This window comes from Gopherus flavomarginatus, chromosome 17 (genome assembly GCF_025201925.1).
Source record: "Gopherus flavomarginatus isolate rGopFla2 chromosome 17, rGopFla2.mat.asm, whole genome shotgun sequence".
NCBI classification, from domain to species: Eukaryota; Metazoa; Chordata; order Testudines; family Testudinidae; genus Gopherus; species Gopherus flavomarginatus.
In genome coordinates, this window is record NC_066633.1 from 13659753 (window position 1) to 13681195 (window position 21443).

General features: G+C 54.0%; 1 protein-coding gene across 3 annotated transcripts; it reads right to left on the bottom strand.

The window, feature by feature from the left end:
* Positions 1-1469: 1469 nt before the first annotated feature.
* On the bottom strand, positions 1470-21025 carry PIP5KL1 (phosphatidylinositol-4-phosphate 5-kinase like 1). 3 transcript variants are annotated; one of them, XM_050926931.1, is made up of 11 exons: positions 20645-21025; positions 17245-17381; positions 15130-15324; positions 13799-13849; positions 13109-13263; positions 11442-11566; positions 10537-10571; positions 10369-10424; positions 9714-9826; positions 6434-6596; positions 1470-5702 (listed from the first exon to the last, which is right to left on the bottom strand). In XM_050926931.1, exons 2-11 carry the CDS (start codon positions 17245-17247, stop codon positions 5282-5284), a joined length of 1317 nt encoding a protein of 438 aa, XP_050782888.1. In that variant the 5' UTR covers positions 17248-17381; positions 20645-21025; the 3' UTR covers positions 1470-5281. The 3 variants fall into 3 exon arrangements, with proteins under 3 accessions (XP_050782888.1, XP_050782887.1, XP_050782886.1); XM_050926930.1 differs by having other exon boundaries at positions 20478-21025; XM_050926929.1 differs by lacking the exon at positions 20645-21025 and adding an exon at positions 18706-18953.
* Positions 21026-21443: the final 418 nt, after the last annotated feature.

Here is a 21443-nt window from a genome sequence, read left to right on the forward strand (position 1 = left end):
TACCTCCCCCTGCACCCCCGACAGCAGCCCCTCAACACCTCCCCTCGGCCCCCGACACCAGCCCCCCGATACCTCCCCCCGCCCCCCCCGACACCAGCCCCCCGATACCTCCCCCCGCCCCCCCGACAGCAGCGCCCCAACACCTCCCCTCAGCCCCCGATACCAGCCCCCCGATACCTCCCCCCGCCCCCCCGACAGCAGCCCCCCAACACCTCCCCTCGGCCCCAACACTCCCCTACCGCCCCCCGACACCTCCCCTTGCCCCCCTGACAGCAGCCCTGCAACACCTCCCCCACGACACCAGCCCCCCGACACCTTCCCCCGGGCCCCCTGATACCTCCCCCGGCCCCAACACTCCCCTACCAGCCCCCGATACCAGCCCCCCAACACCTCCCTCCCAGCCCCCGACACCTCCCCCTGACCCCCGAAACTAGCCCCTCGATACCTCCTCAGCCCCAACACTCCCCTACTGCCCCCAATACCTCCCCCGGCCCCCGACACCAGCCCCCCGATACCTCCCCCGGCCCCAACACTCCCCTACTGCCAACTGATACCTCTCCCCCCCGGCCCCGACACCAGCCCCCCAGCCCTGATACCAGCCCCCTGAAACCGCCCCCGACACCAGCCCCCCAATGCCTCCCCCTGGCCCTGACACCAGCCCCCCGATACCTCCCCCCCAGTCCCAGCACTCCCCTACCACCCCTCGATACCTCCCCCTGGCCCCCAACACCAGCCCCCCTGATACCACCCCCCCATACCAACCCTCTCATCTGATACCATCCCACAGTACCAACCCCTCAATACCCTTCTCTGATACCTCTCCCCCAATACCAATGCCCTTCATGTGATGCCATCCCCCCAATATCAACCCCCCAATACCCTCCCCTCCTCCAATACCTCTCGCCTGTCATCACCCCTGATATCACCCCCTCAATACCAACCCCCTCATTTGATACCATCCCCCTGATACCAAGCCCCAATACCAACCTACTCCTCTGATACCTCCCCCTGACACCAACCTCCTGATACCAGCCCCTGAATACTATCCCTTCGATACCAACTGCAGACACTGATCCCCGACCATCAACCCCCTCCTCCTATCCATTACCAACCCCGATACCATCTCCCTGATACAACCCCCCACTATAGTCCACCTGATACCAACCTCCTCCTCCTATACCTCCCTCAACACCAACCGCCTGATACCACACCCCATTACCAACCCCCCTTCTCCAATACCTCTTCCCCAATACCAACCCTCTCCACACCAATGTAGATTCCACCCCCCCAATACCAACCCTCCACTAGCATCTATACCAACCCCTGCAATGGGATTGATATGCCCCCCCCGCTATTGTCCCCTTCTGATCCCAACTCCCCCACTCGCTTTGATACCCCCTCCTCCGATACCAATCCTTCCCGATATTGTCTGTTTCACTTTCAGTTTAAATACGATCAAAGGAACTGCCACTCCAGATCAGAGCAGCAGCCCATCTAATCTGGTATTCAGTACCACAGTGCTCAGGAGTGTCAGACGAGGATGCAATATACGCCATAATGGACAGTTATGCCAAGAGGGGATGTTTCTTCCTAATCTCCATCAGTGAGTGGTTTATGCCGATGCATGCGGCCTTAGAAATTTTGCCTCCTGTGTAGCAAAACTAGGCTTTGAAGGATTTGAGTTTTATCAGTAAATGTCAATAAATGTCAATTTCACCCCCTCACACACACAATGAAAACATATTTCCATCAATGATGATCAAAAATTTTCTGACAGGCAAAGTAACAAAAATGCTGCTTGAGAACTTGTTACAATTTGATTGAAGGATCTATACTTTGTATATTTTTGTCAAGTGATGGTAACAATTTGGGTTTTAAAGCTTTAACTGTTTGAATCTCAACATCTACTGTCACTAAGTAATCATTGTCCCACAACTTTGACAATTTAAATCAATAAAATTAAAAAAAAATGCTTAAAAATAAACATTGATATTATCCAGCGAATTTATAAAGAAATAAAAATTGAATTCTGCCAAGCCTAAATGTAACTCTGGATGTTCTTGTTATCTGTATCAACATTAACTTCTGCAGAGCGGCACTGATGGACACTAGCTGAAGCTCTTGGCCTGTGCCTGTTTTCATCGCAAAAATAGTCTTTCAGCCATGCAGCGTGTGCGTGTGCGTGTGCGTAGGAGTTTATACATACAACTATGGTTCTTGGGCTAAATCCTGAAGCCTTTTTACTCACTTGCTATGACTCTCATTGAGGGTTTTACCCGAGTAAGGCTGGAGGGATTGGGCCCACTCCCAATAAGTTGGTTAACGATACTATCTGACTCGATTTAGCTTACAGAAGCCATTAGCTGGGCTGACACGCTCACACAATGGAAGCTCCAGATCCTGCTGCTCCAGTAAATCCCTTTTCCTGGTTTGCACAAAAGAGAATAAAACAAATGAGTTGGGAGCTTGAGATCTTTGTTGGATAGTTTTCTCCTGCACTATTTGCATAGCCATGTACAGAGGTCATTTCAGAGTGGGTCACACCCAGTATCAACATGCAGCAGCCCTGCCAACGCAGCATGTAGCTGAGACTATTCTCTGCAAAGGCTGAACAGCTTTGGGGGCGTGGGGACATCTTCTTGGTCAATGCTTGGACAGCCTTTTCAGCCTTCACCTGTGTGACTGTGTGGCCCAGGTCACTGGGGGCTGGTGAGAAAGTATTTGTGAAGGTTGGGAGCATTCAGCCTCACTGAGCCCAGAGGCACAGCCAGAGGGGACTAAAAGTCAGGAGTTATTGTTCCCTTGTGGGATGCTTCTCTGTCAAAATGGGTTAAAAATGCTCTGGGCCCATTGGAAAGCCCCATTAGGTCCCCTAGTCTGGTCCCACAGGACCAGAAGTATTGTACCCTGGTGCATTTTCTAATAAAACTTGTTTTTCTCTAGGGCTCTCCATGCAAGGACATCACAATGCTGCAAAAACATTCATAGTCCAAATTCGCCACTGGCCCAATGACATTAGCCTCACTCTGTGCCTGCGAAGTAGGTGGGTTATTATTGTCCTCATATTGCAGATGGGGAAACTGAGGCCCAGAGAGGCAAAACAATTTGCCCAAGGTGTACAGGAAAGTTTGCAGTAGGTCTGTCACAGTTCAGTCCTGGGCCATAACCACAAGACCATCTTCCCTGTTGCTAGCTTGTCTGAGATGTCCCACAAGATGGTCCACTGACTCCAGCTGGATTTTGGGACATGTAAGGAGATAAGATTGAGCCCTAACCAGCTAATTTCATTCATTTAAATCATTTTTGAAAGGCAGTGACTCTCTGGAGGGGGTTCCTTAGTAGATTTTTAAGTCCATAAGGTTGCTTGAAAGCCAGGTCAGGTTCCTTTTTCTTTCTAGACAGAATTAGAAGCATCGTGGTGGAAGATTTGACTTACCCTCTGAAGGCTCCTAGGTGTTACCCATAATACAAATAAAGTGATTCAAGTTCAATTGATGTAACTTCTGTGTGTAGACAAGCCCTTCTGTCACGCCTTTAATCCCAGAAGCTGAAAGTGTTTTGCTGACATTCATGAATGAAGCCTCACCCCACCCATGGTAAGGCAGATGGATATGTTTATCCCGATGCTGTAGATGGTGAAACTGAGGCACAGTAAGATGTGATTTAGCCCAAGGTCAGTGCCAGGGATAAAACCCAGGAGTCCTGACTCTCAGCGCCGTGCTAGACTGTGCTGCCCCTTCCCCACCTTGTCTCTTTCATGCACTTGCTCTTTTGACTGTTTTTTTTTTTTTTTTTTTGGCATTGTGGCAGGTGTCAATGTTCAAATATGGAATTTCCTTGCTGGACAAGACCGGAAGCTGCACTCTCTTGGGTGACTGCAGGAAGGAATCCCTGCTTTAAAATTATTTGTTTTTATTAAGAGATCCCCCTGCCCCTGCCACTTATTCTTTTCCTTTTAACTGACCTCCCCAACAAGACTCTGGTTGGGCTCTGAGGCCAAAGGCTTGTGGTTTTTTTTTTAAAACAACCATGTTTTCCCCTGCAGATTGGGCACGCCCAGTGTTTTCTTCCCTCAATCGGCATCGCCAACACCAGGCTCGGCAGCTGCTGGATGGGCTTTCTCATTCCTGCCGTGAGGCAACAGGGAGTCAGAATGTCCACACACAAACAGCAGCTCGCCCCGGTTAATGCATGCCCATCACAACAGCTGCACTGACTCAACGGGGGGTTGACAAGAAGCCGAGCTGGAGAGTCCCCACTCAAGGAGCATTCTCAGGGTCCCAGACTTTCCTGGCCAAGGGCTGTGGTAACTCTAGACAGCCTCCTGACTTCCCTACACCCAGACAAGCTAACACAGGGAGAGTGCGGCTTTGCTGTGACGCCCAGCTCTTAATCACCCACAGCCCAGCTTTGGAGATAGTCAGGGAGCGTAGCCTTCGATCAAAACCAATCCAGCACTAAGGCAGTGGCTTCGGAGAGCAGGGAGGGTAGGTTTTCAGGACCTAGCCCTTGATCACAGGCAGTCCAGCATGGGGATAGTGGTATCAGGGTGCTCAGGGCATAGGACTGATGGGGCTAGGATGAGGATAAAGGTTCTGCCTATCCTACATGCTACTTCATTGCACAAACTGGAACTGGCTGCTGAGCCTGTCATTAGCTTCCCAGCATGCTTCTGGTTCAGCAGGTGCCTTTTGAACCCCAGATTGGTGCCCATGGAGATGGGGTTCTGCTCCAGCGGCCCTTAGTAGGGTTCATATGGGATTGAAATGGCACCTGCAGTCAGGGGAGATCAGGCCGTCCCTTTCCGTCCATCCACACCTCCTGTTGCATCCTCGTCCCAAGAGAGGATCCGGGGACCATGAGTGGATTTTGATGGGGCTATTTCACCACCCAAATGCAAACCGGCGCACCCAGAGACACCCCACGTTGGAGCAATGCAAACTGGTTCACAGATTCCCCATTTACTAGGTTCCTTGGACAATTGCGGCACCTACTGACCCCATCCCCACAGCACGCTGCAGGACAGCTGCTGCCCGAGTGATTACGGCCCCTCCGACTCTTCAGTTCTGATGCCAAAAGCCTGCCTTCAGGATGCTGGAAATGTTCCTTCCGCAGCACCCCTGTAACACAGCGGCACTGCTGCCTTAAGCCTGCCTCCTGGTGGTGCAAGCGATCAGCAGCAGGCAGTTTGCAGCAGTCTGTGGGCTTGTAACCCTCCCAGTGTGTGAGTGGGGCTGTCTGGGAAGCTGCCATCAGTTTCAGTCCCGGTGCAGGGCCCCACTCATACAGTGTGTGATTCCACCCACTGGCAGAGGCGCCTGGCGTAATCCGAGGGGCTGACAGTGGAGAACGTCTGATGCCGGTACCGGATGCATTTCCACAGATGCTCGAGCCTCTTGCGGAAGCTGTACACGGTGAACAGGTCAATGATGCCCATGAAGTAGCGGAACTCCGGGCCATCAAGCAAGTGCAGAGGGCTCTTGCATCGGGGCAGCAAGCGTCGATTCTGGGCCAGGATGTGGGCCGGATCACTGTCAGACTTGGCGCTGCTTTGGAGGCTCACGTTCTCCACCCCCAAGTTCAGCTCACGCAGTCGGTAGAGGTCGACTCCCCCTACCATCTCAGACACCAGAATGTCAGACTCTTCCTCCACAATCCCTGACACCGAGGTGAGCAGGGAGCTCTCGGGATTGCTCAAGGACCTGTAGCAGGGAAAGGCCAAGACAGTGAGATCTCAGGGATACCCCAGATCAAAGCGATAGGAACCAGCAGCTGGTTGGCAGCTTCCCCACTGACTTGGTTCCTTGGAGGCTTGCGGGCTCCTGAGGTTCAGTCACCTACAGTCCCTGGTTTGTGGTACTGATTCTCAGTTACATTAAAGCCCTTTATGCCACTTGGCAGGGGAAAGGGTCCCGGAGAAGCTCCCCCAGTGGAGGGGGCAGCACACAGCTAGGGTAAGGGCTCTGTGCTAGGCTGCTCCCAGCCCCAGGTGCAGGAGACAGTCTGGAGCAGGCCAGGGACAGGGCATGGAAGGGAAGGGTGTGGCCAGAGACTACAGCTAGTCTCCGCTTCCTCGAGCTCCTAAGCATCTGAGGGAAAGAGAGCGTAATGTAGAGCAGCTCTGAGGCTGCTGGGACTGACTTAACATCCCCTTTGCCTCATCCTCCAGTTTGCCCACAGAGGAGGAATGCTGTGACTGAGAACCAGGGCCTGCGATGCCGTGTCCATCTACGTTCCTGTAGGGTTCTCTGCTCTCCCAGACATGCTGGGCTTCAGGCACTCTGCAGGCTCACCCCAAGCAGTGTAGTCACTGGGGGCAGAGCCTGTCCTGTCTGCTGCTTGCCCCCATCAGCCAGAGCTGCAGGAGAAGCAGAGGGCTGGCTGTACGCTCCCCGCTGTGCTGAGTGCTCTCTGCAGGAGGCTGATCACTCACATGGTGGTCCTGAAGATGATGTCCGTGAAGGACAGGTTCTGGCCCTTTTCGTCTGCATGCAGGGGCTGAAATGCCACCAGCAGGCTGTAATCCAGCACGTTCAGCTCCTTCAGGAACTGCGTGTCCAGCTGCACCTGGCGTAGGAGCCAGGAGCGCTGCTGACCTGCAGAAGAGAGCAGAGAGGCTGACAGACACGGAGTGAGAGCCCAGGCCAGGAAGAGGAAGATCTGAGCAGGGATGGGAGATAAGCCAGGACAGTTAGCAGGGAGTGGGAGGCACAGTGTTCTGCAGGGCACCAAGGAGATGTGGCCTTGGGCAGGGGCGACAGTTCTAATGCAGCAGGATCAGGAGTAGAAGAAGCTGCCGCTGGAGGAGAAACGGCTGCTTGTGGAGGAGAGATGAGTGCAGCTGGAGGCCAGGCAGCAGATGTGAGTCAGTGGAAGGAGACACACAGAAGGGAGAGAGAAATCAAGTGACAGCAAAGATCACAGAGAGATCACAAGGGAATGAGTGAAGGCGGAGGGGAGGGCAGTGCAGACGGAGAGGGAGAGGATGTCTGCTAGTTCGGGGAGTCCTGAATGGGAGGGTTACTGGGGTCCCCAGCTTGTAACTGGCTTGGGACCCAGACTCCATACTGCTGCTGAGCTGACTCTTCTGGTGCACATAGCCACCTGCATGCTGGCCATGGAGCAGCAGGGCTGGATACAGGCTGTTCACACGCTTTGCAGGAGCCCAGAGGCCCAAGCGTCTAAGTGATGAGCTAAAGCAGCAGCTCAGAGCGAGCAGAGGCACACATAGCCAAGGCAGCCTAGTGGTTGGACAGGCTCCACCTCACTGTGCTCCAGGACTGTCTATTTCATGTGGTTCCATCAGCATGAAACTTAGCTGGCCAGCTGAAGAAAGAGATGGTTGGTGCAGATATAGTCAGGGGGGAACAGTCATGTGATCACCCAGAGCCAATAGGCTGAGCCTGGGAGGAGACAAATACATAAAAGGTCCTTCATGCTGACTTCAGGGAAGTCACTGCCCCATCTCTGTGCCTCAGTTTCGCCACCCCCTCATGATTCTGACCCTCCTTTGTAGATTGCTTGGAGATCTAGGGATGGAAAAGTGCCTGACACGAGCCAAGGATCATTATTATTATCAGCATGGTGACGAATGGGCTAAGCAGGACACCACTATTTCCATCCAACCTCTCTGCACTGATTTGTGACCCTGCAGGATGGACACACGGGCACTTCCTGGCCAATAGGAAAAGGGGGCAGAAACTCCGTGGGAGACCCTGACCCTTGCTGGAGGCAGGGGGTGGGAGGCAGCCGCATGGCAAACCGGTAGCAGCAGGGAGGCTGAATGCAGGGGAAGGTGTCAGGGAACCGTGGGCAGAACCAACTGGGGCAGGAACTGGGGAACCGCATGTGCAACAAGGGTCAGGTCTGGGCAGAAGCCGTGGAGAAGCAACGGAGCTTGGGAACGTGGGCAGAGGGGTTCCAAGGAGACACACCACTGGCTGATCCTGGCCTGAAAACCTGGCTCCAGGGAAACTGGGCTGGAGAGGCACCGGGCAGAGGAGCCCTGACCCTCTAGTGAACTACCCCCCACCCCCACATACAAACTGCTATTGTTTTACCTTAAGTTGCAAGCATTCAAGCCACTTTCCCCTTTTGCTAGTCCTAGTAAAATATCCCTTCCTTTGCCTAGTCTCTGACTTGTCAGTGGGACCCATGAGGGCTAGCGCCTAGCATCTAGAGCAGGGGTGGCCAACCCAAGCCTGAGAAGGAGCCAGAATTTACCAATGTACATTGCCAAAGAGCCGCAGTAATATGTCAGCAGCCCCCGATCAGCTCCCTCACCCTGCTCCCAGCGCCTCCCACCCACCGCCACCTCCCTCCCCATCAGCTGTTTCGTGGCGGGCCGGAGGGGGAGGAGCAAGGGAACGAGAGGCTCAGGGCAGTGGCATAGCCAGGTGGAGGGAAGAGGGGGAGCGAAAACGAAAAAAAAGGCGCCACTCACTGCGGCGCTTTTACTGATGGGGCAGCCCTCCCGGTCTTCGGCGGCACCTCGTCAGCGGGACCTTCACTTGCACCGCAGGTCTTCAGCAGCATTTTGGCAATGAAGCTTCAGTGCTGCCGAAGACACCCGAAGCGAGTGAAGGTCCCGCAGCCGAAGTGCCACCAAAGACCCGGAGCGTCGCCTTGTCAGTAAAAGCGCCGCAGTAGGTGGTGCCTTTTTTTTTTTTTGGCCCTTGGTGAGTAAAATTAAAAAGGCGCCACTTGTGCTCGGTGGGGGAGCGGCCGCTCCCCCCCAGCTACGCTACTGGCTCAGGGGAGGGGGTGAGAACGGGTAGAGAGGGGGCAGGGCCTGTGGCACAGCCAGGGGTTGAGCAGTGAGCACCCCCGGCACATTGGAAAGTTGGCGCCTGTAGCTCCAGCCCCGCAGTCAGTGTCTATACAAGGAGCCGCATATGAACTTCTAAAGAGCTGCGTGTGGCTCCGGAGCCACAGGCTGACCACCCCTGTTCTAAGGTGTCTTCGGAACCTGCCCCCAAGTCACGGTCCACTTGGTGTGCTACTAATGCTTTGGGGATTGCTGTGCCACAGCCCTAACAAGGACCCTATCATCATGGGGTAGCAAGACATCTGCCGTCTTGGCTGACACCAGGGGATTGAACCAGAAACCCCAGCCTCAACCCTCCAAGTCTTTACAGCTTGAGCTGAACAGCCAGGATCCAAGGGGCGGGTTACGGTTGTTCTGACAGGAGGCTCTGTCCGCTTCCCAGTGAGTTGGCTACCATGTCATAAAACCAGCTCACACCACAAACGGGCTTCCCACACTGGCAGCATCAGCAGTGAGGCCAGGAGTAACCAGGGACAGACCGAATTACTGGCTTCTCCCTAGAGGAGGCTGACTTCAGCTCAGGTCCAAGGCACTTTGGCAAGGTGGCTGGGGGAGGGGATGTCGTACCTTTTCAGTGGATGGAGCACTTAGGCCTCCAGATACATGGATTCTGCATCTTTGTCCAGCGCTAAGCTGGGTCATTCTCTTTCCTCTCTCTCTCTTTCTCCCATCAGCCTATGATTAATTCACAACCTTCCACGTTGGGACCTATGCAATGAGGAGGTTTAGCTAAGCTGGATGTGGAAGACGGATAGAGACAGAGGCGGATGAGTGGGCTAGATGGTGGGTGGATTGAATGGCAGATGGCTGGACAGTATGAAGTGAGTGGGTGGCCCAGCGAGTCACCCTGCTTCACCAGGCCTTCCTTGGCCAGGGAAGTACTCACCCAGCTGGATGGAATTTCCTTCAAAGTTGAGATCCTTCAGCACCACAATGACTTGGCTGCCCTCGGGGGCAGGCTCCGTCCAGCGGTTCACCTGACACCCTTTAATGTCGTACCTGCACGTGGCAATTCGGACAGGTGATTCCTGGAGGGCACGTTAAGTCCCTGCTTAACCCCTTCAGCACCACACCCTCGGCATGACATACGAGAGTGCCCATCGCAGCCGTGGGTCGGAAGGGAGAAGAAAGTGTCTCATTGGGCTGCACCATCTGAGAGTGCAAAGGTGTTATGCCCGTGGACTTTGAAAAGGGTTCAGTGCTCAGTAATTTTCCCATGAAATATTCATACTTATTAGTAGGTTCATATTCCTTGCAGTCTGCAGCCACTAGAGGGTGACATGATCACCCACGTTTTATCAGTGTTGCTTGTGCAAATATCTGGGTTTACAAACTCGCAGCTGCAGCTATTAGAGGGCAATGGAACAACACACATGGGAGCAGGCCTGACATTCCCTCCGCTAGTGGGCAGTGCTGACACGCACGTTGCAGAGGGGCAGCCAGCCACAAAGGCAGGACATTATTCCTAAAAGGAGATGACTGTACAAATCTCTCTGATCCCCAAGCCATGACCCCTCTAACCACATGGGCTTGTGACTCACCGTTCAAGGATCCTTTCATCGGGGTAGAACACGCTCTGCATGATGATGAAGTATTTCTAGAGGAGAGAGAAGAGACTTGATGGAAACCGGCCCAGAGATGGAGTTGGCTGTGCCAAAGACGGGGCCAGTGGCATGTGACATGGACTCCGATAGGCAGATGGAACCTACCTTCTTCTCCTGAGCCATGATGATGCTGTGAACCCCTGGAAGGGAGGAGACAAGGGGAAAGTTCAGAGAACACAGACCAGGATTGGCAGTCTGGCCTGCAGGCGGCTCTGACACCCCCTCTAATCAGCAGGGACACTGAGTAGTGTGTCCAGGGTATAAGGGCCTTGCAACCTGGGTTTCACTAATCTGAAGCACGGTTGCAGCCAAACAGGCTGTACTCGGTTATGCCTAGCAAGGAGGAGGACAGGCCATACTGGTTGAGAGCAGGATTTAGAGCCACCTGCTGTAGACGAGGTCCCTCCTCAGGCTGGAACCCAGTGGTTCTAGCACAGTTTGGCCCGATACACTGCCCAATACAAGCCTATTAGATCCTCACTTGGCAGCCTTGGCTTCTGGTCCACGCGCCCCTGAATAGTGACTTGGTTCAAGCAGAATCACAGAGGATAAGTGAGGTGAGGTTCCCCCTCAGAAGGTCCTAGCCCACATCTCCCAGGTGCCATGCCCCACCATTTCCTCTCTATTAGGTACTCTCTCAGGCTGGACTGTTCTCCAGGGCCAGCGCTTCCATTTAAGCGACCTAGGCGGTCGCCTAGGACACCAGGATTTGAGGGGGACGCATTTTGCCGTCCTTGGCAGCAATTCGGCAGCAGGGGGTCCTTCTGCGCTCTAGGTCTTTGGCGGCAATTCTGCGGCGGGTCCTTCACTCGTTCTGGGATCTGCCGCCGAAGTGCCCTGAAGACTGGAAGCGCGGAAGGACCCCCTCGCCGCAGAATTGCTGCCAATGACCAGGAGCACGGAAGGACCCCCACCTAGGGCGCCAAAAACCCTGGTGCCACTCCTGCTGTTCTCTCTGGCGTTCATGGAGCCTCAGTCTTTCCCGTCAGCATGTCGGAGGTGGTTCTTACCCAGGAACCTGACGAGGAGGGAGTGGGGGTATCTCTCAAGGTGCTGGATGTACTTGGGCAGGTTGGAGAGAAGGAACCGGATCTCTCTCTTACTCTGCGTCTTCAGGAAGAAGCGTTTGTTGTTCCTATGGCACAAGGAGGCCAAGAGTTACCTCAGGGCTGTAAATGGGGATACAGAGAAGCGAGTGTCCTCACCTCCTGATCAGACCCAGGACACACCCAGCTCCCCAGATATGTTCCTATACGCCCAACCTCACACGTGTAGGAGACATGCAACATCTGCACACTGCATGTACACCCCTCCCCCCCACCCCCAGCAGCGATAATAGAACATTTGGATTTTTGTCATGAAGACATACAGGTGACACGTCTCCCTTCTTAGCATCACCAGGGCACTGCAGAGCAGAAGCAGCAAAGGCGTCCTGACAGCTGCTTTGAGGAATTGCCCCTTGCTAGTGAATATCAGACACCAATGGTTTTGATAAGCACCCCCAATACTTCATCCAGACCCACACACTGTCCCATACCTAGAGACTGGGCAGAAACAATACACCCAGACATATGCTCTCCAAAAGTAGAGATAACCTCCCAGCCACACACGGAAACCACCTCAGAGCAGGGGACAAAACACAAGGATGATCTCCCACCTAGTAAATTGGTGGCCTCCCTCCCCAAACCCATGCAATTATCCACGCTGTCCATGGCCTGACATATCCACCGGTCATGCCCAAATGCAACACACACTTACACACCCTAATATATTGGGTCTTCCAAAACATAGATCCATCCTCTCTCCCTCCTGCTACAGCCAAGTGCGCACGGCATGATGCACCCATTGCTTGCGCATACACAAGCCACAGAGTAGCCATACAATTTCCGGTTCAGGGGTTCTCAAACTTCATTGTGCCATGACCCCTTTTGGACAATAAGAATTATGATATGACTCCAGGAGCGGGAGATCGAAGCCTGAGCCCGCCTGAGCCCGCCACCCTGGCTGGGGAGATCAAAGCCCGAGCCTCGAGCCTCGCTATCCTGGATGGGGAGGGGCAAAGACGACTCTCAAGTGCTTCAGCCCCAGGCAGGGAACCTGTCACTCTGAGCCCATCCACTAAGAGCTGAAGTCCTCATGCTTTGGCCCTAGGCAGTGGGCCTCGGGCTTGGTCCCCAGCAAATATAATGCCAGCCTTGGAGACCCCCATTAAAATGAGATTGCGACCCACAGTCTGAGAACTGTTGTCCTACATTATAGTAGAGGCAATGTATTCAGTGCTGGTTGTTACGTGGGTCAGCTGCCGGGTGCTCTCTGATCACTACAGATCTTTCTCGTCAGTGGTAAGTTATCTTCTTGATTGCTGCTTCACTTAGGCAGTCAGTTCTGAAAGGCACGATACTAATAGATCTTAGGCTAAATTCTGCCTCCAGACGTTCACCTGTCTCCCTGTGGATGTCAGTGGGCTTTAGGCAGGAGTACCTGAGGTTAAATTGGCTCTCACTGATCATCCAGAGCAGTGGTTTTCAACCTGGGGTCTGCAGATCATGTCTAAGATTTCCAAAGGGGTCTGCACCTCCATTCAACATTTTGTAGGGGTCCACAAATGAACCACTGACCTAGACCACTGAGCTCTCAGAGAGTGCAGACCTCTCTCTGCACCCGTGGGAAGACTCACGTCAGGAAGAAGTCAGCCTTGCTCTTGGAGTTGCTGATGAACTGCAGGTAGGAGCTCTGGGAGGACAGGGACAGCTGGTATTCCTTCTCCGTTATGCCCAGTGAGTGCCTGAAGTGAGCAAAGGCCGGGCCACCATATGTACGCATCTCAAAGCCCTGCAGCAACCCGGGAGGAGCAAGAGGTGAGGCTAGGTTCTACCGCACTTTGCTACCTGGCACACATGTCAGGCTGCCAAGTGCTTTCACCCCACCTCCCCCAGTCAGCTGGAGGGGCAGGGGAACAACTGCTACCTGCTGGCCCACAGGGCTGGCAGGGAGCTGGGAATGGTGTCTCAGTCCTCCCTCAAAGCTACGGAAGGCAGACATGGCTACTGGTGGGCTAGAGAGCCAGCACAGGTGACTGGTGGAGGTTGTATGGATGTGCCTCTGCATACCTAGGTCCACATGAAGGTGAGGATAGGTATGGATGTGGTGTGGGAGGTATAGATATGAGGGGAGAGGGGTGCTTGGCTATCTGCAGCTGTGATGGACCTTGGGGATAGCTGTATGGTTAGGGTGTGTGGCTACTACAGTGTAGGGGGAGGGCTGGCTCAGGAATCCTGTGGCAGGTCAGTGTTAGTGAACTGGGCCTGGTGTACCAAAGGCTCTGGCCGGGGCCTGTGCTTTTTCCCCTGCTGTGGTGAGTTCCTACCTCATGGGTCTGCTTCAGCACGGCCTTGCAGTCCGCGTCGCTCAGGGCATCCTGGCGGGGACAGAGAGAGAGACAGAGAGTGAGTGCACTGCATGGGGACTTCTCCCCGGTCACGTTCGCTGCTTCGTCGACCTTCGCAGTGGGTCCTGGCACAACGCTGGAAAACAAATACCAAAGGATCTGTAGAGGGAGCAAGGGGGAAGGGAAATCAGCCCGGGAGTGTGGGGACTGCAGCAAGCATGATGGCAACTAGAGGGACGAGCCCGACCTCTGGGCTCACCTGTGCCCCTGGCCCCATCTCTCCCCCTCATTTCCCCTGCTCTTCCCCACTGCTGTGGATGGAAATGACAGGGTCATTCCTGTCTTTTTGAACCCTTCTCCCCACTGCTAGACAGCTGTCACCAGCCTGCCACGGGAGCTCAGGATTTCCTCAGCAGGGATAGGTCACCCCATCTACCCACCTCGTGCTTCTCTGGTTCCCATCGTTGCAGGATCTCAGCCCCCGGCACAGACTTCTCCATTTGCTAAGGGCAACGCTTCTTGCAGCCCCTGGTCTAGCAGGTTTCTGATTATTATTCAGGCCTGTCACTAAAGGCCTATTGTCACCTGGCTTGCTCTGTGCCGCTGTGCCTACCCTGTTAGCGCCCCTGTAGGGCCGGAGTCCCATCTCAGTCACTCTGGTCTGAACGTGCAGAGAAGTTAATGGAGTTCCACCAAGAGGCTGGGTCACTCCAGTGAGCACTGGGGGGTCACGGGAATGCTGAGGGGGATGGGATGGGGGCCAACCCTGTGCTTGAGTTGGTGTGTGTGTGACACAGATCGCTAGCTGCCCCCATCCTTGGGGGCAAGGGGCGAGGAGTCCCCTACAGAGCAGCCTGTTCTCCCTCCAGCAGGGGAGGGGCCCGTTTGTACTTGTCAGTCAGGAGTTTGCTCTGATCACCTGCACTAGGCTGCCAGCCAGGCAGTGCGTTTCGTTTGAGCCACCAATTTGGCTGGGCCGGCCAGGGCCGAATTTCACGTCAGTTCGTCAGCGTTCTCCGAAGGGAGAGTACAGCCTAGTTCTGAGAGTAGGGGGCTGCATCACTGCCTCGCCCTGGGACCTGGGTGCGGCCCTTCCACTCTCAGTGTCACGGGGATGCAAAGCACTTGGGGCTCCTTGACTGGGGGAGAGACAGGAGGGAGGAGAACGGGATCATGAGGAGGCAGCACACCTTTGCTACAGCAGTGCACTCACTGGTAGCCCCGTGCCGGGGGAGAAGGCCGTGTAGGAGTCTCGTCGTACAGCCAGGCAGCTAGGGAGGTGAATGAGCCCATCCCTGGGAGGTACTCACCACAGGCGGGTTGTCAATGGCCTCTTGGATGGCAGCCCTGAGCCCCACCTTCAGCATGCAGGTAAGGTCATAAAACTCGTGCTCCCCGTTGATCTCAAAGAGGCCCAGGAGCTTCCACTTCTGGCGGAGCTTCCAGAGGAACCTGCGCTTCAGCGTGAGAGACCTCTGGCCGGTCGTGCTGTCCGGGGCGTCAGTCTGCAGGGGACAAGGCACCGTCAGGGAGTCCAAGGAGAGAGCGGGGTTCCGCCCAGAGATGGGAAGCCCAGGAGCCCCTGGGCAGAGAAGAACCAACCTGTTCGCTGCAGACAGTGAGGGGTAGGGGAACCTGAACTTGAAGAGGTTTGAGGGAATGAAGAAGAGGATCCTACAAAGAAACTATCGAGAGGGCAGATGGGTGACTGGCAAAGTAAGGGGAGTTCAGAGAGGAACACCAGCAAGGACCAGGGGACTGAAGGGGAGTAAACTCCCTCGGGTCCTTGGGTGAGATCCCAGACCCACTGACATCAATGCCAAAGCTCCCATGGACTTCAACCAGGCCAGGATTTCGCTCCTGGAGAATGTTTGAACTCCTGGTGAAAGGGCAAACCACCCAGTCCTCACGGAGACAGGAGCAGTGTGCGTGCAAGATTCAGAGCCAGGCAGGCCAGACGGAATGGTGGTTATCACTCTGCTGAAAGGCGCTACTGGCTGCCACTAGTGGGGGCTGTAAACCCAAGACAATCACACACCTCAGTAAAACGGATGGGAGTGCCAAGCACTCTCAGACTCCCTGGAAGGAGCATTTAACTCCTGTATGTAGGGAAAAAAGCTACAGCCAAGAGAAGCTATTGCTCAAGACACTGAGTCACATGGCCAGGTCTGCGTTAGCTCAGTAGATTAACAGGGGCTTCCCTGGTTGCGCACACAGGAACTAGGATATCAGTTTGCAGCTTGAGTGGGAAAAGCTAATTTAGACCCCATCATTTTATATATATAGTTGTTTTAGCAGAGATTCACTTTTATGATTTGTGTATGTTAATCTCTCATAATTCTTTTATATGCTAACCACCAGCCTTTCTATTTTGTGGATCTATATATTTATTGTCCTATATATATTGAAACTAAAAAGTTCTTTGCCCTTTAATTGAACCTAATGGGCAAAGAACATAAGAACGGCCATACTGGGTCAGACCAATGGTCCCTCTAGCCCAGTGTTCTGTCTTCTGACAGAGGTCAATGCCGGGTGCTTCAGAGGGAATGAACAGAACAGGGAATCATCAAGTGATTAATCCACTGTGACAATGAACTCAATGATGAAATGTGTATAATTTTTTTTACCCTGATCTTACTAATATAGGCCAGATGTCCCAGGAAAAGACTCCTGCCAACTACTAAAAAGTTTCCACACAAGGATGTTATAAACAAAACTAGGTGAATGATAAGAGATACTTGTTATGACAGATGGGCTCTGTAATGGATGAAATAATGCACCACTGAAAGGTGTTTTTAAATCATTTAAGCACTGTCAGTAGTCACAGCTGTTAGTAATAATGACTGGATTAGAGATTCTTTTTTTTTGCTCATCAGTCAGGTAAACTGAGGATGACAAAAAGAAATTCCATTAGTAATGAGGAAAACAGAACATATGGTAAAAATAATTATGATCAAATATTCCCCCCTCCCAAAAAAAAAGGGGTTTCTTTGTCTCACACACCATAAAAGGACAGGTGTCTGGGATGTTAGATAGGGAACAAACACTGCCAGCATTCCTCCAGGACAGAGGAAAGGACTTAACTACTTTCTCTTCGCCGTCTACAGGGGGGTGGCAAAGCGTCTGTTCCTTGCGCATTCTGTATAGAGCTGTATCAATCTCTGATTGATCATCTTGTTTAAATCAATTCCATATGAGCCTGTCATCTGACAATCTCAAATCGCTATTAAATTCAACCACCCAACAGTTGGGATTATGTTTTCCAACATCCATTACTTTGCCCTTATCAACACTGGGAGATGGTTGCACCTTCCCTCCCATTTGCCATCACATGGATTCACCTCCCCATCTCCCTGTCCTCATTGTACATCACCAGCTTTCTGCAGACCAGTGTGAGAACCCCTGTAAAATACAACATGACTCACCATTGCTTCTCTCTGAATGCCAGGCCTCGGCTCTACGGGGAATGCTACCTGCTGATGCCGCTAGCACAAAGGATTCCTACCAACGAACCCAAGTCTGTAGCCCACGGGGCACACCATCCATGCTGGCGGGAACCAGCCTGTGCAAAGCAAAAGCACAGGGTGCAATGATCGATCAGTGCAGTTACCAGACAAAGCACAGTTAGATGGAGCATGCATGCATGAAGTGAGGAGTACAACATGAAAAACCAGTCTGAGAGATTACACTGCCTTAGTGCAGCGGGTATGAATCAGCGTGCGGGGCACCGGCCAAACCCCGGTAAAAATACAGATCACTGCTTGGGAAGCTGGGCTTGAGTGAGCTCTGACTGGCCCGCTTGGAGGGATCAGCAGTGAAGTGGGACCAAGCAGGGCAAGTCTAGACTCCGAAGTGAGTTAGGCACTGGGTGGGTCCCAGACGGACTGACATCGAGAGACTTTACCTAATGGAGCACAGGAGTCGAAAAGCTAGACTCCACCAACTAGCAGAGGCCTTGGCAATAACACAGTCAACAGGTCGAGATGATCTGATTTAGGAAGACAAATCTGGGGAAATTACAGAGCTATAAGGCCTGCTCTCATAGAAAGCAGCGTGAGAGCCGCTGCTGGCCTCAACGTATCCTTGTAACGGAGAGCACCATCTTCCGAATGACTCCCCAGAGCGCCTCTCGGGATGAGGCTCTATGGGCCATGTGGACACTCTTCACAATCCGTCGCTGTCTTCTGGAATGATTAGTGAGCTTTGTGAGCATAGTCATCATTCCAGAATGAAGTGACAGAATAGAACCTCCATACATGGAGCCATTCTGGAATCACGGTTGCAGAATAGCTTATTCCACAAGAGTTATTCTGGTCAATTTCCCTAAGTAGACAAGCCCTTTGGTTTCAGAAGGTCCTAGTTTAGACTCTCATTATTATGATGATGATGCCTATGCATCAGCATTAGAGTACTTCCTGGGTACCCCAGCATAGAGGAGGATGCCAGGGTGCTAGGCGGGGTACAAACAGCCTGTCCCTGCCCCAAGAGCTCTGGAGAAGTCACCGGGTGCTGGGGGAGGCAGGGGGAAAAGCAGACCCGGTAGCAGTGCTCCCAGCAGGAAAAGAGCCTGATCCTGCGACTCCCCGTCTGGCTGGGGGAGGACAGCCCAAGCCCAGGGACATCTTGCTGCCAGTTTGGGGGGGGGGTAGGCAGTGGCCCGCCCCCTCCCAGTCCCAGGAGAGGGGGTCACATGGCATCCAGCCGGCTGGGGTCCAGGGCAAGGGGGGTACCCGGCTGTGAGCGTGGGCAGGATCAGATCTGCCTGCAGCCCCTTCAGGGCACAGCCCGGGACAGGTGGCCCCCTGGGCTTTGCCCCGGAATAAGGGGCAGCCTGGGCCTGGCTCTGCCGGGGGGAACGGGCCGCTTGCAGCCTTGTTAGCACCTACCTCTGCAGGCGTCCTCTGCAACTGCAGGCCCCTCCACCGTGCCCCAAATCACTGCCTGATCGCATCCCCCCTGCCAGCCCAGAGCCGCCTCCTGCCCAAGCCCCCGGGCGGCTGCACCACTCCCTAGCAGGCTCCCGGTGGCGGAGGCTGGCGGTCCCAGATCCTTTGCCGCAGCAGTGGCTGCTGCCCAAGGGCTGCCGGCTGCAGATTGGAGCGAGTGACATCAGCCTGCCTGCAGCTGGCCCTATTGACAGCAATGCAGCGGAGGGAGGGGGAGGAGGGGAAGGGGGAGGGGAAGTGGGGGTGGGGGAAAGGAAGAGGAGACCGTGAGTGGTCCACCTGCACGGGTGGATCATGGCCCTGCCAGAGGATACAGGGCTAAAGAGCTGCAAAAGTGTAACCATCCTCAGCACATGCCACCTTCCAAGGCTTCATCCTCATCCAGCCCTGCAGCCCTGTGGAGCAGGTAAATAGAGCCCCATATTTGAGGAAACTGAGGCAGAGAACAGGAAAGCAACTTGCCCAAGCTCAGCTGGGGAGTCATTGTCAGAGTCCTGCTTTGAACACAGGAGATCTAGGCTCCTAATTCTGTGCTCAGACCATTAGACCAGAGGCCTTCAAGCCCTGAGCTCTGCACCTGCCCACACAAGGTATTCATCTAGGATTCAGGGGCAGCACACTGCAAGAAGAAACACGGCCGTCTCGAGCCCTTATGGCTACAAGGAAAATCTTCCAAAGGTGATGGGCATGTAGCCGACAGTTCTGTCTGCCTGAGTCTGCAGCCAGCCTGGGACAACAGCTCTAGGAGAGAGACGATCAGTTCTATGCTTCTCAATGCGGCAGTAACAGTTAAGCCTATAATTACGGCACCGTCAGAGCCAGATTTTCAAGTAACATGGATGTGCGCATATGTGCACAACCAATGCAAATGTGTGAGTAACTCAGGTTAAGTGCAGTTGCACCCTGGGCAGGCTGCAGCACCCAAGAGATTTTTTTTTCCTTCCACTGAATGATGGCAGATGCACCAGGCAGGCAGAAGTTTAGTGACCATATTGGGGCCATATCCTCCCCACTCCCAGCATTGGGCCAACTGCCCCTCATCATTCTCCTGATTGCTTGTATTGTTATTGATGGGAGAGCTGCTGTGGGGGTGTATATGGACCTGCCTTTGCAGGCTCAGTCTTGACCCAGCATTCGAAATAAATTGCCCTGAGTTTCAGAAGTACTGAGAACCCTGGAGTTCCCACAGACATCAGGGGAACCGCAGGTGCTCAGCATCTCTGAAAATCAGTCCCAGAATGACACTCTGAGCCAGAGCTCTCTGAGCAAGGGGCTTCAGCAGCGATTGGTGTAGGGCAGAGTAAAGCAACCAGGACGGTCACAACGGAGGCTGGAACTCTGTCCTCACCTCACAGCTGTGGGGAAGACAGGCCTTCAGACACCCCCTCCCGCCTGCATTGCACTTTCCAGCCCAGGAGCAAGGAACCACTTCACACCTTCGCGCTGTGGGGAGCTGAAGCCCAAAACGGAAAAGTGACTTGCCTGAAGTCATCCAGCGAGTTGATGCCAGAGCAGAGAATAGAAGCCAGATCCTGACCCCCTGCTCTGTGCTCTGATCTCAAGAACAGCCCTTTCCAGATTCAGGGGGGTCGGGGGGCAGGAGGGACTCTAGCCACTTGCAGGAGCCCCAAGGCCAGGGGAGGGACTGTGCCATCTCCCCTGCAGGATCCTGCCAAGAATCACAGGCAGCACACCTCAAGCAGAACACATACCGTATTCACTCTAATAGCCCCTTCCTTCCAGGCTGCTGGATACCTTTGCACTGTCTGAATAAGAATAGCGTCTGCAGCAACATGGGCCAGGCTACAGCTCCAAGGACTCTGGCCCCTCATGCGTTGGGATGAAGCGGGTGTCAGGGGTGCATTCCTCTCTCTCTTACCCCGCAGTAGGACGCACTGTGGAGGGAACGATGCTATCCACTGACTCGCCCAGCTCAGAGAAGAACTATGTGCCATACCATGACCTCCCTCAGCCGTTACCGCAGTTCAGCTCCAAACCGTGGGAAACTGGAGGGAAAGAAGCCGAGAGGAGACAAGGTCCTGATGGGCAGCACTGCAAAAAGTGCACTGTGGGAGCCAGCCAGGCAGCTGCCTCAGCCCAGCTTTGTCAGCATATTTCAGTGACAGCCCATGTCTTCCTGTGTGTGGCAAGGAGCCAGGAATCCAGCAAAACCACAGCCCGTTCAAAGAGGCAGCTTAGCTGAGACACAGGCCCTAGGGTCTGGGGACTCTAGTGCGGGGCGGGGGAAGGACTTGAGGCCTCGCTCCTGGATGGTACTCACTATTCCTGGGATTCACTCCTGGCCATCCCTTGACAGGGTGTCAGGAGAGCCCTGTCCCCTAACTCTCATGGGAGAAGCTCCCACCGGCCTCCTGCCTCCACTCTTGAAGCAAGTGCAGGTTCCCCAACCAACCTCTCCCCTTTGGGGTTTTCCTCCCGGTTTCCCAAGTTTAATGGTCACGTTTCCTTCATTTCCCTTTGGTCTTTAGGAGGAAGAGGCCGTGGTTGCTTCTCTTGTTGGCATCTCTCCAGCGGTGAGGATTCCCTCCCTTGCTTTGAGGGTGCCACTGTCGTAATAATTGGGGCCTAGCAGGCCTCCCTCAATTGTGAGCTCAGCTAGCAGACAGTGGGTGAAAGGTCAATCACCTAGAACAATAAATGCTGACGGAGAGAGATAC